Source organism: Apium graveolens, unplaced genomic scaffold (assembly GCF_009905375.1).
Source record: "Apium graveolens cultivar Ventura unplaced genomic scaffold, ASM990537v1 ctg664, whole genome shotgun sequence".
In the NCBI taxonomy this organism is placed as follows: Eukaryota; Viridiplantae; Streptophyta; class Magnoliopsida; order Apiales; family Apiaceae; genus Apium; species Apium graveolens.
The window spans coordinates 1-16,454 of NW_027419655.1; the positions used below are offsets into that span (position 1 = coordinate 1).

The 16,454-nt window shown below is 32.8% G+C and overlaps 1 protein-coding gene across 1 annotated transcript; it reads left to right on the plus strand.

Moving 5' to 3' along the window:
- The first annotated feature begins 8,024 nt into the window (after positions 1 to 8,024).
- On the plus strand, positions 8,025 to 8,399 carry LOC141703436 (F-box protein PP2-B15-like). Its single transcript, XM_074506968.1, has one exon. It carries the CDS (start codon positions 8,025 to 8,027, stop codon positions 8,397 to 8,399), a length of 375 nt encoding a protein of 124 aa, XP_074363069.1.
- Positions 8,400 to 16,454: the final 8,055 nt, after the last annotated feature.

Here is a 16,454-nt window from a genome sequence, read left to right on the forward strand (position 1 = left end):
TTAGTAGCTGTGTTAAATCAGTAGTGATTACCTGATTTTTGATGAACTAACTTCGTTTTCTTCAGAATCAGCATGAGAGCAAGGTTGACATATCCACATCTTCAATCCCTCTTCATCTCCATCAGCTGCCCAGTCCTTCTGAGTAATGAAAGCCCTTTCCTTCTGTTTGAGTAGATCAAAAATATTTCTTTTTGTAATCTCCTTGTTCAATTTCTTCTTTTCAGAGGTTGGCTTTCTGCACTCACTTGCAAAGTGTCCACTTATACCACAATTAAAACACTTGAACTTGGATTTGTCCACCATGTTTATAGGGTTAGTGGCTCTAGTGTTTTCCTGAACTTCATCTTTGCAATCTCCTGGACAGAAATGCAAGATGCTCATCAATACCATCAGAGTCATCTTGACTGGAGTTGTCTTCATTTTCAGCAACTGCTCTTTACCCTTTCTGATTCTGGATTTCTTAACACCATCTTTGGAGCTTGATGTGATCTCACAGTTTCTTTTCTGCATTCTTTCTCATTTTCAAGCTACCAATGCAACTGAACCTCCTTTCTTTCTCCCCCCTCCCATAACCTCATCCTGTTCCAACTCTAGTTCAAGTCTTCAAGATCCATATAATCTTTCAAGAGTAAAGTCCTTATAATCCTGAGAGTTTCTTAAGGAAACAGTCATGGGTTTCCATTCCTTTGGTAAGGATCTCAAAAATTTAAGATTTGAATCCTTCACCTGGTACACTCTACCATACAGCTTCAGTCCATTCAACAGCTTTTGGAATCTATTAAATGTGTCATTTAAAGATTCATTCTCTTCAAAATGAAAGTACTCATACTGTTGAATGAAGAAGCTGGCATTTTTGTTCTCTTTTACTTGTTCTGTACCTTCACACAGCAACTGAACTGTGTCCCAAACCTCTTGGCAGTTGAACAATTTATCACATTATCAAACATATCCTTGTCAAGACCATTAAACAAATGTTCATAGCCTTCTTATCCTTGTGGACTTCTTCTGTGTCTTCCATTGTCCATTCTGCTCTAGGTTTGGAATGGATTGACCAACAGCAATTGTGGCCGTAGCAACTGTGGCTACTTTGTGGGGAATGTGAGGACCATTCTCAATGCAGTTTACATAACCTTCATCTTGGGAGAGTAGATGAAGGTGCATTTCACCTTCCAGTGGTGATAAACTGTCTTTGTCAAGAACTGGGATCTGTACTCCCAATATCCTTCTTACTCATCTTGTTAGATTCCAAGATCTTTAAACTCTTTGTATGTCAAGAGCCTGCTCTGATACCAATTGTTATTCCTAGAGGACTAACAATGAGATTTACAGAAGGGGGGGTTGAATGTAAATCTCAAAACTTTTTCAGGTTTTGAGAAGTTTATTAAAGCAGTGTGTTCTAGATGAACAAGTGTATGAATTGCTTTGAGCTAATGCAGACAGATATATATTCAAACACAAAATGTAAAGAACACAACAACTTTAAAACTTTTCTGGTGGATTTGTTGTTCCACCAGAGATGGTATATTAGAAAATCTGTGTTCAACAATGTTGATCACAGCTGCATCCTAGTACAAACTAGATGAATTTTCTCTCAAGATATTTCTTAACAGCTCTGGAAAATCTCACACTAATTACTAGCTTCTTCTTGGTTATATATTACCAAGTGTACAAGTGAAAAACAATATAAAATTACAATAGTAAAATAAGTTCTTCACTTGCTTCTTTTCCTGTTCACTCAAGTACTTTGTTGACTATTGCATCTTTGTACTAAAGAAGAACGGCTGCTTTTTCTGTTGATCCTGAAATTCGGCTACCACATCTCACTTTTCTCTGTCAACCCATGTGCCTCTGTTTGTAGGTACAACTACCACTTATCAACGGCTAATTAGCAGAACATCCGTTGAAGCTTTCATCCGTTGATGACTTCATCCGTTGAAGGATGTTATCCGTTGAAGCTTTCATCCGTTGATGCTCTCATCCGTTGAAGGATGTTATCCGTTGAAGCTTTAGAGACATCCGTTGAAGCTTAGCTTCTCATCCGTTGAAGGTCTTTAAGTCATCCGTTGATACCACTTCATTTATACAAAATTACAAGGCATGAAATATTTACAATTGGCCTTCCTATCTGCATATCATCTAGTAGTCAACATGACTTATAGTTTCTCTCAACTTCTAAGAATTACATTTTAAATACAGAGACTGAAATATGCTACAATACTAGACTTATTTCTAAGTAAAGCTACACCATCAACGGATAGCCAAAGTGGTCTTATCCGTTGAGGCTACAGACACTAAATTTCTACTTAAGTGTTTTGTTAAACATATCATCAAACTAATGCACATATATTCCTAACAGGATGACTCAAGACACTTTCAACGGATTATCCATTAGAGACTCAACGGATAACTCATGTGGACTATCGACGAATAACAGTGAAGTCTCGACGGATAACCAATTCAAATAACAGTTGAAAGTGACTTGACACTCACATGGGTTGATTGTATACAAAAGGAATGTGGCAGCTGATATGCAGGTTTGAGAGAACAAAGAAGCATTTTAATTTCCATTTTCATGCTTACTTGAAGGAATACAAAGATGCTGGATAGAGAAATGAAGGAACGTGTGAATAGACTTAGATATTGTTTTATATGTTTGTATTTTTCATGTGTAACTTGGTAATATATAAACCAAGAGTAGCAAGTAGAATAATTATCGATTGAATTGAGAAATAGAAAAAGCAACATATGTTATGAATTTCTCTGTTCTCTTGTAAACACTTGTAAGCAGTTGTGTGCATTCTTGCATCACAGAGTTCTCATTGAAATATATATCTCTAGTGGAAAAATCAATCCACCAAAAATGTTTTTAAACCATTGGTTTACTTACTTTGTGTCTTGAATACTTAAATCTTCTATTCCGCCATTTTGCTTATTCAAACACAATTATAGTTTGCAAAAAGATTTTTATTATTTCAAAAAGTAACCAAAATTACATTCAACCCCCTTCTATAATTCTATTATTAGATTGTTAGGGTATAACAATAAATACATTTGGATATACTTGTTTTTAAGGTTGATCCACGAAGTATACACCATACCATCTGAGAAAATTCAACGTGCATTCATTAAACATTCTTTATTTTCTCTAGTTTATTCACGTATATTTATATACATAGAGTTCATAGTTTCAGTAGTAATTTCTATTAAAACTTGTATCGTTCAAGGTGTAAACATTTATTGCTGAGTAGTTAAGCTTGGATAACAAGGGTTCAGGGAGTTGAATTACTAGAGAAGGCTATATAGGTTTGGTATAGGGCTTAAAAGGCAATTTACTCAAAGAAACAGATCAATATTATTGAATCTTGTAATTGTATCATTTCAGTGATTAATAATATATTCTTTTATCAAGTTGGTAAGACTTAGACTATCAGGAAACACCGATAACAAAAAATGGATATTTTCAAAGTAAAAAAAAATTGAATTTAGGATTTATACATAGAAATTATATTTATAAAATAAAGAGTTCATGGTGTAGGTATTAAAATATGAATAGAGCCGTCACATTTTACTATCTTTCAATTTTAATATTATAATATTGATATGTGATAATATTATTAAATTTTAAAATAATATATGAGAATTATAATATTCAATATGAACGATATTCTAAAACTTAATATTTTATATATCCAAATTTGAATCTGTCAAAAATATAATATAAAAAAATATTTATATCATTAATGTTAACAAAACACAATTAATATATTATATTTAATTATTTTTTATAATCTTTTATTTGTAAAATAATTATTATATAAATAATAATATTATACTATAATCAGGATGCACATGTTATAGGCTAGCATTTTGTTAAACCGATAACAAAAGGTAAATTGTCAGGCCACAGACATATATAAAGAGATAGAGGAGGAGAAATTGCAAACACATCAAGTGATACAGAAGGAGATGGATGAAACAGAATGTTCTAACGAAAAATAGGTCGGGCAGAAACAAAAGCATAAGAAGCTGATAGTTGGAATAAGAAAGTGACACCTTGGGTTTTATACTAATTATTACTATACGAGTGTCGGGGCTAAATTCAAAAATTGTGCCCTTAATTTATTTTTCTATTTTCAATTTTATTTACTGTAGCTCGAATTCAAATTAAAGTGAACAATCAGTATAAGAAAATAGAAAAATAACTCTTCAACTTTTTTTTTACTTTCACAAGGCAAGATCCAGCAAACCAAAATTAAAGTGAATCTAATAATATTTCAATATTAAGAAATAACAGAAAATAAGGTAAGAAATGAAAATTCTCAACCAAAACAAAAATCCTCAAACACTAAACTATATGTACTATCATAATTTCACACAAAAGTTAGACAGAAAGCTAATTGTTTAATTGAATTATAAGAAATAGGAGTAAATGTAAATAGACGTAGGAGACATGTATAATTAGAAAATTAGATAACTGCTAAGAATATGCACTAGATATTAAAATAATTTGTGAATATTTTGTTTTAATTAGAAAATTAGATAACTGCTAAAAATATACACTAGATATTAAAATAATTTGTGAACATTTTATTTTAAAATGAGCTGTGTAGAAAGGTCGTCAAAATTTTGAACCTTAAAAAATATGGGCTATGAGCGGTCACTGGTATTATCCCTTCTTTTGGACCATTTGGTCACCTAGTTTAGGTATCGGCCCGTTTTATCTCATTACAATTAACTTTCGGGACAAATTTGGGGAAGGAAATAATAAATCAAAACAGAACTAAGATGGGCACCTTATGGAGAATTGCCTATCGTTAATATTATCATTCACATCACCCAAGGATACATGTAGAGCTTCACGTGTTTCAACAGAATTAAGGGCTGCGAGGTGATTCAGATGAGTTATGGAACAAATTTTTACCACCTGATAGTAATCAAATTCTCAGGAGATCCATCTCCACCTTGACTTACACCACCAAAAAACAACTGTATTTTTTTCTCTGTGACGCTGGAAGATGGCAATGTGGTAATTCTCTCAATTATTTCTTGATTTTATTATTGGTTTACTAACTTTATTTAGGTGTATTGTTTTTAATATTTAATATGTAACATTTTGATATTTTTTATGTTTTTATATCCTTGTCTATTAATTGTATTTCAATTAAGATAGATTTTTTAAAATATTAGATCCAGTATTTTTTCAGTTAATATAAGTTTTAATTAAAACAGTTATATGTGTTTATTTTATATGTATGTAAAATAATAATTATTAAATATAATTTCAATAATTATTTCATTAATGTAAAGTTTTGTAATAAGGTTTTTAAAAATAAAATAGGTACTAAAGATTTAAAGATGAGATTTAAAGATGTATTAATGTTAGAAAAAATTATAAATAAAAATTAAATATGTATTTAATTAACATTAAGATACTTATACATATTTTAGTTAAAATATGATTATAAAATAATTGTTCCCAGTGAAAATAAGTTTTAAAATATAAAATATTATTTTCTTTAATATTTATTTGGGATCAAGTGCTTATCAAATGTTAAAGTTGGAAAACAATATATAGAAACAACTGAATGAAAGGTAAGATTATTCTTTTTAAGACTGGGATGACCAAAGTTTACCATGTGTATTACTCCATATATTTAAATTTTCTCATATATTTAAATTTATTCCCTGCCATTTTTGCATTTTACATATTATAGATGTACCCTTATCTGATCAATGTAAGGACATAAAGATTTAAATATTTCTTTATTATAATTTATGGTTTAAATTGACATATTTTCTTCAATTTCTCCATAAAAAAATTAGTGTTTAGATGAATTATTTGTAACTATATGATTATTTATAACTATATGATTGGGAGTAAAGATTGGATAGTTGGCAACCAAAAATTTACAATAATTTATCCAAAAATTATAAATAAGTATTAGAAGTTAGAACTATTCATGATAATTTTTTGGATTACTTATGTATTTGTATCATGATAAAAGAGAATGGTCCATAATCTTTTAGTTAAATTGTCTAATTACTTGATCTCATTATTGTTATAACTGAGTTTTTGGTTGGATAAAGGAAGCGGAAAAAAATGTTTAACGGTAGCTGCTAGGCAGCTTGCCATTGTTCCTTGGTGGTGGCTCTGATTATATGATTGTAACTCAAGGTATGTGAATAATTATTGTTGCATTATTTACATACATGCAAAGGTACATTTTGCTAGATACTAATCTCTTTCTAGCTACAAATACTTGTGCATCACTCTATATAATCATAATAACTTTGTTTAAGTATTTTCTTTCTAGTATGACAAACTAATAAGTGTGGGAATTATGGTCAATGGTTGTAGCAAGAGGATTCACTCTAGTTGGAAACTGTTAGCTTGTGTGTTGAGTTGTATAATGTAGTATTATATTTTCTGCATACCTCAGTTGAAAAGAATCATTTAGGGATCAGGGTGACAAGACAAATTAAGGGGTTGTTTAGAGTCCCACAATATCAAATTTTTTAAAAATTATGTATATTTTATAAATTTTGCTTAATTTTGATAAAAGATGTTATTTAATGTATAAAATGGAATGCTTTTTTTGAAAATAAAGTAGCAAAACAATATATTGAAGGGTATTTTTCAAAATATTCACATTTTTATCTATTAATAATAACATTTTAATAACAAAATCTTGAGGTAAGACGAAACCTTTTTGTTAAAATATGCAATCTCTTTAGGTATTGGCTTTTTTGGGCAAAAAAATAAAAAAAAAATAGTAAAACAGTAGTACTAATAAAGATAATTAAATACAATATTATGCATATTTATTTCCCATATGAATGCAAATAAGAAGTCTATATTACATGTAGCCCGGTCTATTACCTTAAATAATTTGAACAATTTCACCTCACCGGTCACACCCAACCAGCTAATTACAATTTAAAGATAAATCTAAACAATTTTAATTATTCTCGATCTCCATTCGTAAATACAAGTCAATTTTATGAAATGCAGGTCACATGACATTATCTTGTAAAAGATGTAAATCACTTTAAGCAATTACTATTAAAAATCATAGTACTAATAGAGAAAGTGTTAGTTCACATAATAAATCATTAATAATATTTTTGATATGCACATATTTTGATATTTAATATTTTATAATATTATTGATATACATATATTTTATGAAAAAATAATATTTTAAATGTGATTTAATAGTAGAATTAGAACTGCAAGGTCGTATTTTTTCAAAAGCATACTTCCTCCTTTTTTTGGTAAAAACACTTTTCTAATGAGCAGATTTTAAAATTTTAATAAAATAGGATTTGAGCTAATTTTGAGCAAGAAACTTTAGTTTTGTGTGCAACAACTCCAAACTAGGGGTAATCCAGTTGAGCCGAGTCCTAGACTGTGGCTCGGCTCGAACTCAATAAAAATAGTTCGGGTTCGAGTTTTGAACTCGATCGAACTTTTAATTTCAAGTAAAAAGTTCGGTAGGCTCGAGTTCGGTTTGAAAACTCGAATTTAGTTCACTAAGTATTAACAAAAATTCGAAATAGGATGGTTCGGCTCAAGTTCGATTGGATAATAAATAAATAATATATAAAAAATATAAAAATATTTTTATAATAAAAAAAACTGAAAATAATAGCGACTCAATAAGGCGCAAACATTACGAGCCGAGTAATCAAAAGTTCGAACTCGACTCGGTTACAAATTTGAAAAACTCGAGCTCGAGCTCGGCTCGATTAATTTCCAGCCGAATTGGAATTTTTTACGAGTCGGGTTCGAGTAACTCACGAACAGTTTGACTAATTTACAGTACTCCGAACGCATGGTAAGCGAGGAATATGATTAAAGCCGTCCTCTCATCACATGTATCAAGCATTCATGCCTCAATGTATTATCATGTGAACAGATTTTCAGAGGAGGTTGTTGTACTTGACAAGGGGCGGTGTCTTGATATTCGTGACAAAATGAAATTGGAATGGTGTCTTGATATTCGTGGCAAAATGAAATTGGAATGTTGTCTCCTCACAGCACTTATGAAACATATTTTGTCTTTAAAATATATGAGGATGCCTGCGGACTTGATTCGGCAAAGACATCCATTAGATTTGTTAATGAAAGAGAGGAGGTGCCTGATGATGAAGCTAGGACAATTTATTTTGATCCAAGAACATCTGCACACAACATTGAGCAACGAAATGGAGAGCTTAGTCGGTGGAGGAAGGACGAATGGATGGAGATTAAGATAGCAGAGTTTGAGACCGGTGCAAGAGATGATGATGATGAGGTGGAGACGCAATTTATGTCAACTGATACAAATGTACTCAAGGCTGGCCTTATCATACAAGATTTCGAGTTAAGGCCTAAACAATCCATGACAGTTGTTTAATGAATTTATATGTTGACATGCTTTATTTTGTCTTTAAAAACTTTTCTTATGTAATATGAATTATCTGTTATTTGAAGGATGTTGATAAATTATGTTTTATGTAAAATTTAAGGTTTTTAAGACATTGTTATTTGTATTATGGTGTGTCCAATTTTAAGGCCCATATAGTTTTCTTTATTTAGGTTATCTCCAATTATAAATTTATTTTATAATACCTTCATGTGCAATATATCACCTTTTTAACTTAATCACTAATTTATTTCCAATCATGACTTTAAATATAATTTCAAATTTACTTCAAACATCATTATAATTAGATACAACATACACAATCCCTCCTTACACATCATGAGGTATGTGTTATTTTATTATTTAATATTGCAGTCTTCTCAAGATGGCTGCTTTATCTCTAAGTGTTACTTCATAGTTCTAAGTGAAACTCTTCATTATTCTAAATATAAAGTTAGAGAAGAGAGTTATTGGAGATGATTTTTTGATATTTTAACTTCAAATATAAAGGAATTGGTGCTTATCACCATTGAAGATGTCCTTACTGCATGACATAGGCTGAATCTCCTCTGATGAGTAAAATTTAATATACATAACTTTGGAAAAGAAAGCTACTCTTTTGAGGTGCTTGAAGTTACTGGTGATTGAATTATTGAGTGATTCAGTTAAATATAATTATACATGGAAAATTAAATTTCACTAGGGAGGGTGGCCGACTTAAAATCAATGGTTGACCGGCCGGTCAAGCATTTATAGTCTGTGTACTCATTTTTATTTTTTTCCCCGCCGGGTCAAAAAATAATTTTTTAAAAAATTGGTGAGAACTAGATTTGACTCGAGTACTCGAGATCAAACGAGGGTTTGATTTTTTTAATTTTTTTAATTATTTATTTTAAAAATATCCTGAAAAAAGATCAAACATGAAATTATATATGCTTTAACTTTTTCTTAATTATTGACATTTATTAGAAGAGATATGTGATTTATTATTAAAATTTATGTTTGATTATTCTATCAAAAATTATCAATAGCAATTGATATTTGACTTTATTATTTCAGTGTGTTATTATTCTATTAGTATTATTACATAGTTTTATTTTTTTATTAGTATAAAATTACACGAGAGAAAAAAATAATAAAAAAATGATATCAGATTAGTTATCCTAATATGTTAGGTAACACACACACTGTAGAGGGGGTGAATACAGTGTATAGTACACTCAAATCGAACTTTAAGATCTTAAGTAACAGAAAACAAACTTTATTGAAACAATAAACTCTGTTACAGTATGGAACTGTTACCTCTCAGTGATGAACAAATATCACGAGAGCTGCTAGGGTTATCTAGAATAATAACTTCGATAATGATAACACTTATAGTGTAAACCCTATGCCTGTGTTTATATACTACACTGTTACAAGATAATCGCTAATTGATATGGAATATAATTCTGCTTCCTAAAATATATCAATCAGATATCTTTTCTTCCAAGTATTCCATTCTTCACGGAATTCCTTCTTCATGCATATCTCTTCTTATGTTTATCTCGATCTTCTTTCCTTTAATCAGCTACTGTCCTTATCTGATTGTCCTTCAGCACTTAAGTTCTGATATCTATCTTCTGATGATTATCTTCTGATAATATAAGTACTGATATCCTTAAGTCCTGACTTCCAGTATAAGTACTGATCAACAGTTAAGTACTGATTTATCCTGTTCATGTAAGATCTGAAAGCTAAACATAAAATATATTAGCCATGACATTATCAAATATATCTAACAATCTCCCCCAACTTGTAAATTAACAAATATACAAGTTTAACAGATATTTGATGATGTCAAAAACATTAAGTACAAATGCATGAGAAATAGACTAGATAACTACAACTTACAGTCCTTAAAGTTTTTACCAATTTCAACTTCTGATAACAACTTCAATCTGTATAAATATCATAATTTAAGCAGTTGTAGATCTTCGACTTGGCTTCTTCATTTTCTGATCTCTCTGATGTCAGGAGTTGTTCTGAGATAGTTCTTCAACAACATTTATCAGCATATCTTAGTTCATCAATCATTCTCCTTTTAACACCTTTAAGCTCTGCAGTATCTTCACCAGTTTGAAAGATTGCAGCTCTGAGATCATTAATCTTTGCTTTTCTTAACTCCTGATCTAGTCTTATGACATAAGCTTTGTCAGATTCAAGATTGAATTCAAGTCCCTTAATACCAAGATACGTTCTGATCTGTGCAGTATTAAGCTTCATATCAACAATATCACCATTATGATCTCTGTACTTTGGAACATATATGCTGTCAGACTTAACAGAATAAAGCCTTTTCTGTCTCTGAATCTGTTCTTTTAAGTAGTTTGCAGCAGTCTCTGTTATTCTGTCATCCACTTGAAGTAAAAAAAGTACATGCTCCAATTCTTCAAAATACTTCAAAGGAATGGCATTTTGTCTTATATGATAAACCCTACCATCTGTCATGAAATACAACATGATGTATTCTTTCAAGTAGGTATGGTAAACCATCTGTACAGATTCCAGTTGATTCAATCTCTCAGGAGTTGCTCCAATACCTGGTTCACTCAAGGAAGTTGGATCATTGGTAGTGTTGTGTACTCTTCTTTCATCAGCACTTCCCAATCCAGTTTTATCTCTAGCTTCCTTTCCAGTAACTACTCTTACTTCAAAACCACTTGCAGCAGTCTTCAAAGATTGAGTCTGTTTTGCTTTAGTGAATCCTGGTAGGAGTGTTTTAGATCTATTTTCTGATATCAAGTTAACTTGAGCACTGTCAGAGGTTACTTGCTTCTTCTGAATATCAGAACTTACAATTTCTTGACTCTGAACAACTTGAGCCATGTCAGAGGTTGTTTTAAGAACTTTTCTTGTAGTCAGAGCAAGATCATCTTTTCCATCAGTAATTTCTTCTTCCTCAGGAGGTACATAAGGCTTGATAGGTTCACCAACCTTTTCTTTACCCTTGGATCTTGGATCTATCTGTGGTTGTGATCTAGCCAAAGTTGCTTCAGTATGTATCCTTTCTTTGATCACAATACCTTTAGGTTTTGGAAGTAACTTTTTACCAGAAGCTTCAGATTTAGATGTGACTTTCTCTGATTTAAGTCTGGCTTCTTCTTCCTTTAAACTTTCCAAGTCCATCCCTGGATTTTCTTGAAGAAATAACTGTCTTGACATTTCCTCATCAAGATCTAGAAGTTCATCAGAACTTATCCTTTTACCAGCAGCAGAACTTATTCTTTTCCCAGTATCAGAACTTGTTCGTCTTGATGTAAACCTTCTACCTTGACTATGACCACTACCCATTCCAGAGGTTCCTTGGTCATCTTTTCCATCATCCTTTCCTTGCAGTGTCTTGTTGGTTTTGCATTTGGACTTAATTACCTTCTCCCCCTTTTTGGCATCAGCAGGTAATAAAAGAGAGATAAGTAGTTCCACTGAGGTCTGGATTTCAGTAAGTTACGATTGCTGAGAAGCTTGATTTGTCAGAATTTTTATCAATCTGAGCTTGTTGCTTCTCTTGAGTTTTCTCAATATAAGCAACCCTGTCAATGGTAGGTTGGAAGAACTTTTTCTTATCAATTTTCCAAACTTGTTCCTGTTTGATAAAGTTCTCCTGAATCTTGTGTAGCTCTGCATGAGTATTGGAATGAAGACCTTGTAGATGTTTAGTACTCAATGCAGTGACTCTAAGCTGGGTTTTAAAATCATCAGAATTTAACATTTCATCAGCTTTAGTCAAGTGCTCAGCAAGATGTAAAGCATTTGGAACACATGAAACTGAGTTCCATTCTTTAGTCCACTCCTGACCTGCAGGAGTTTCACTCCAAGGTACTGGTGCATCCCTGATAACAAACTCCTTTACCAGTTCAGACTTAGGAAGAGTCAGTGGAGGAGTATGTCCTGAAGGACCTGTTTCATCAGCATCTACAGTTGTAGCAGCCTCACCAGTATCTCCAACATTTGCAGCATCAGAACTTAAAGAATCGGTATCTTCTGATAAGACAACAGTGTGAGTAGCAATGGAGGCTTCAGCATCCTCTAATTGCTGATCTGATACTAAGTTCTGATCAACAGCCATATCCTGATGCTCACCTAAAATCTGATCATCAGCATCTTGATACAGAGAAGGTGTTGTTGATAACTCTGGAGTTTGAACAGCATCAATAACAGGTGTTGTAGAAGTAATATTTGCTATTGGAGCTTCTAAGAAAAGTATTTCAGGCACAACCAGGTTCTGAATATCAATTTCAGCACTTGTGCCTGGATCAACAAGACACACAGATGGTGAGTTAGCCTTGTCAGATACAGCTTCCTGAGATGGAGTTGATGGAGAAGAAGTGACTGGAGCAAATTCCTTGCCTTGTGAGATCAGAGATTCCTGATCCCCTTCCTTAGCTGCTTCCTCCTCATCATCTGAAACTGGCCTTTGTGCCCTCTGTTTCTTGTACTTCTTTGTTGATTTGGATTCCTTGGGAGTTTTAGGAACTATCATACGTCTAAGCCTCTTGAGAAGCCTAGAACCCCCAATTGCAGAATCCTTCTGAGAAGTTGCTTTCTCAGCTTCAACCACCACAGGTTCTGAAGAAGGAATCTGTTTCTCAGAATCTGATTCATCTCTCAAAGTAAATCTCCTCCTCTTTTGAGGTGTTTGAGGAACAGTCTTTGTTCTCTTTGGCTTAGAGGATGTAGGCTTCACAGTAGGTGCTGAAGAAGAAGGTTGAGCAGTCTGTGAAGTGGAGAGATAGGATTTGAGATAAGTTCTGAGGGTAGGTTGAGTAGAATGAGAGGTAGGTACTGAGGTTGATGGATTTTGGTTATGGTGAGTTGGTTGAACATTTGAGTAAACAGATTTGTAAGTAGCAGGATCAGCATTTACCAGAATCTGTTTCACAGACTGAGGGATCTGTAATTGTCTCACCATTGATTTCTTTGTGTCAGCATTAATCAGGTCGTTAAAGTACCTTTTTGCAACCTTAAAAGGTGGGGTTTGAGTGCAGACTAACTGGGGTTCAGCAGTACAATACGTGTAAATAAGTTGACAGAATCTAGCAAAATAAACAACATCTCTATCCTCTGTCATCCTATCCCCAATAAAACCAATTATTCCAGTTGTAAAATCAAAATGAGTTTGATGGATAATAGCATACCCTATGTGCTGACTCAGAATTGGGATAGCATCAAAATTTGAACATTTGTTCCCAAAAGCTTTGGTGATGCAATCAAAGAAGAAACTCCATTCTCTTCTGATATTAGCCCGTTTCAACTGTCCAAGTTTCGTCAGACTCTTTTCATATCCCAATTCAGCCATTAACTCCCGAAGGGCTGAGTCCTCTGGAACTGAGAAAGTACAATCCTCGGGAAGATGTAAATCCCTGCGTACTGTACCAGGAGTGACTACAAAAGATGAATCACCCACTTGGAAGATAATACTGGGAGTTCCACGGTTACCACCATCATCAAAAATGCCAGTCCTCCAGAACCTCAGAACTTGTTGACTTGAAAATAATTCGGGCTGAGTTAAGGCGTACCCAACCTCACTATGTGCAAGAAGATCTTGCACAAAGTGCAATTCAGATGGAGCTTCAGCATGATCAAGAATTGCAGCATAGTTGTTTGGAACAAACTTTGCTCCATCAATGATTAAATCCTTTGGTGCCATGTGAAAAAAAATGGAGAATTAAGTATGCCTGATAGGTCTTTTATATAATATCTGTATGAAAACAACGGGAATAGTAAAGTGAAGGAGAGTAAAAGTAAGAAGAGAGATAAAAGATGAAGAAATTAAAAAGATTAAAGAAATCTTCTCTCTGCTGTACTTATACAAAAAAATATTACCATTGGACACCTATCAGACATGCAGTAATAACGGATAGTTACTGGGCTCGAGAAAACAGTAATCATTACTTACCCATTTGCCGAGTTTCAAGGAAAAACTGTTCCATTTATCAAGGGAAACAATTCAAATTTTAACCCGTTATCACTGATTGAAGTATTTGTCACTGCAACATTAATATTCTAAAAATAAATCATGTTAAAAATGACCGAGATAATTTCGATGAATAAGTGCTGACAGAGAATCAGAACTTAACTAAAAGCACAATTTAAATTGTCATCAGAATATCAATCAGGATTTATCAACACAAGATAAAATAACTCAGAAACAAAATCTTAAAGTAAAAACAGTTTTCATTAATATATCAAGTCAATACATTTATGAAATGGAAATTATATCAATACAAGATTTTCCCTAAGCTTCTAATCCTAACGTCAACAGCTTTAGTCCTAGCTAAGAAGCCTGACAAAGCTGAGGATGAAGAAGAACAGGAAGAAGACGAGATTAAGTCATCTTCCTCTTCCTATCTTCGACGAACAAGATGGCGAGTTATATGATTCGCTCTTGCTGACGGATACGACGAAGGTGAAGGTCTCTTCGAACGGCCACCAGATCACGTTTAATAACCTCTGGAAATTGAATCCAGAGATTGTAAGGGATGTTGGTGATAGGGTAGGGAGTTGGAATTCCATTCAAAAAGACATGCACAGTCTCATCACCGTAATTGTAGAACCAGCCAAATTCAGCCATTTGTGATAGTAAATGAAAAACAAGACTGAATTTGTGATAAAAGTGTGATGAGAAGACTAATGTGAAGTGGCTGTTTATATAGGCAAGAGAATGCCAAGAGACGCAAAGATATTTAATGCTGACAGGTAGAATTAATTCTACCTCGTCTCCCTAGACTTTGAAAAAGAATAACAGTCATTGGAAAGAGGAAGCATGGTCTAGACCGCACAAAACACAAGAAACAGTGGTCTGTTCAAGTACAAATACCATTAATCCTAATCACAGTGACTATTAATCTTCCACTTCAACATATTCGAGTACAAACTGAGACTGTTATCAAATTTTATTCAAAGATAAGCCAAGTAAAGGATTAGACTGAGAAATCAGAACTTAGACCTATACCAGAACTTAACAGTCATCAGAACATAATTTCTTAACTCGAAAAGGAATGCCTATCTTAGTAAATACTCATACAAGTTCTGAGTTATGGATGTCAGTACTTAATCATCAGAACGTGTAACTTAGAACTTGTCCTCAGAATTTGTGCAATAATGACACATTGACTGTTTTATCTAAAATAACATAGACCACCACAGAAATTTTCATCATTCAGATGGAGTGATTAGTGTGTGCACTAAGCTAAAAACAGACAAAGAGTAAAGTCTGATTCACTGCAGTACATCTTAGAAATAAGGCATAACTAAAATTTTGCTAAAGATCTGTCATTATCCTGAAACCGACTGAAGAATGAGTTTATGCTTGAGTCCACCTCAACTATTTTATGCTAATTTTATGCATCTTTTGAAATTCTATTTTACAGTGGCTTCTCAGTGTAAGTGAGTCACGACTGTTTATCAGAATTTATGCTATTTTCAGAGTATTTCTCCAGTAATCATAGAGTGTGAAAAGTCACCAAGAAAATATTTTGCTTTTCTGATGCATATTTACTTAATACCAGCAATGCACTTGGGTCGTTCCTTCCACATTTTTACTCTAGATCTCAAAGGAGTACCTGATTTTAATCTTTGATCTTTTTGCTTTTGCTTTTGATAAGAGAGGTCTATCAGCACTTAGTATATTCAGCAGTTTTACTAGTATCAGAACTTAAGAGATGAGTAGCATTATTCTAATTTATGACTTAGTAATAAGATATACAAAGTGAACTTAACTAAGCTCAGTTATCAGAATTTGCTAGTGTCATAAGATTTCCACTGAAATAATTACTTCTTCCATGGAATCATTTGTTTATTGAAGACTACTAGGTCAGTATCTAGCACAGTTATCCTCATAGGATTGAATAGGTACTAGAACAGACATATCACTTATCAGAGTTTAGAAACATATATCAGACAACAGTCAGTACTTAAAGACATTTATCAATTAAGCACAGAATACACAATGAGATGAATTCTGTAAATACTGAGCATAAAGTCTGATAACACAGAACAAGTCTA

Bases quoted from the DNA above. Each gene is read 5' to 3' on its own strand.
- LOC141703436 (XM_074506968.1), top strand. From the start codon at position 8,025: ATGTTGTCTCCTCACAGCACTTATGAAACATATTTTGTCTTTAAAATA.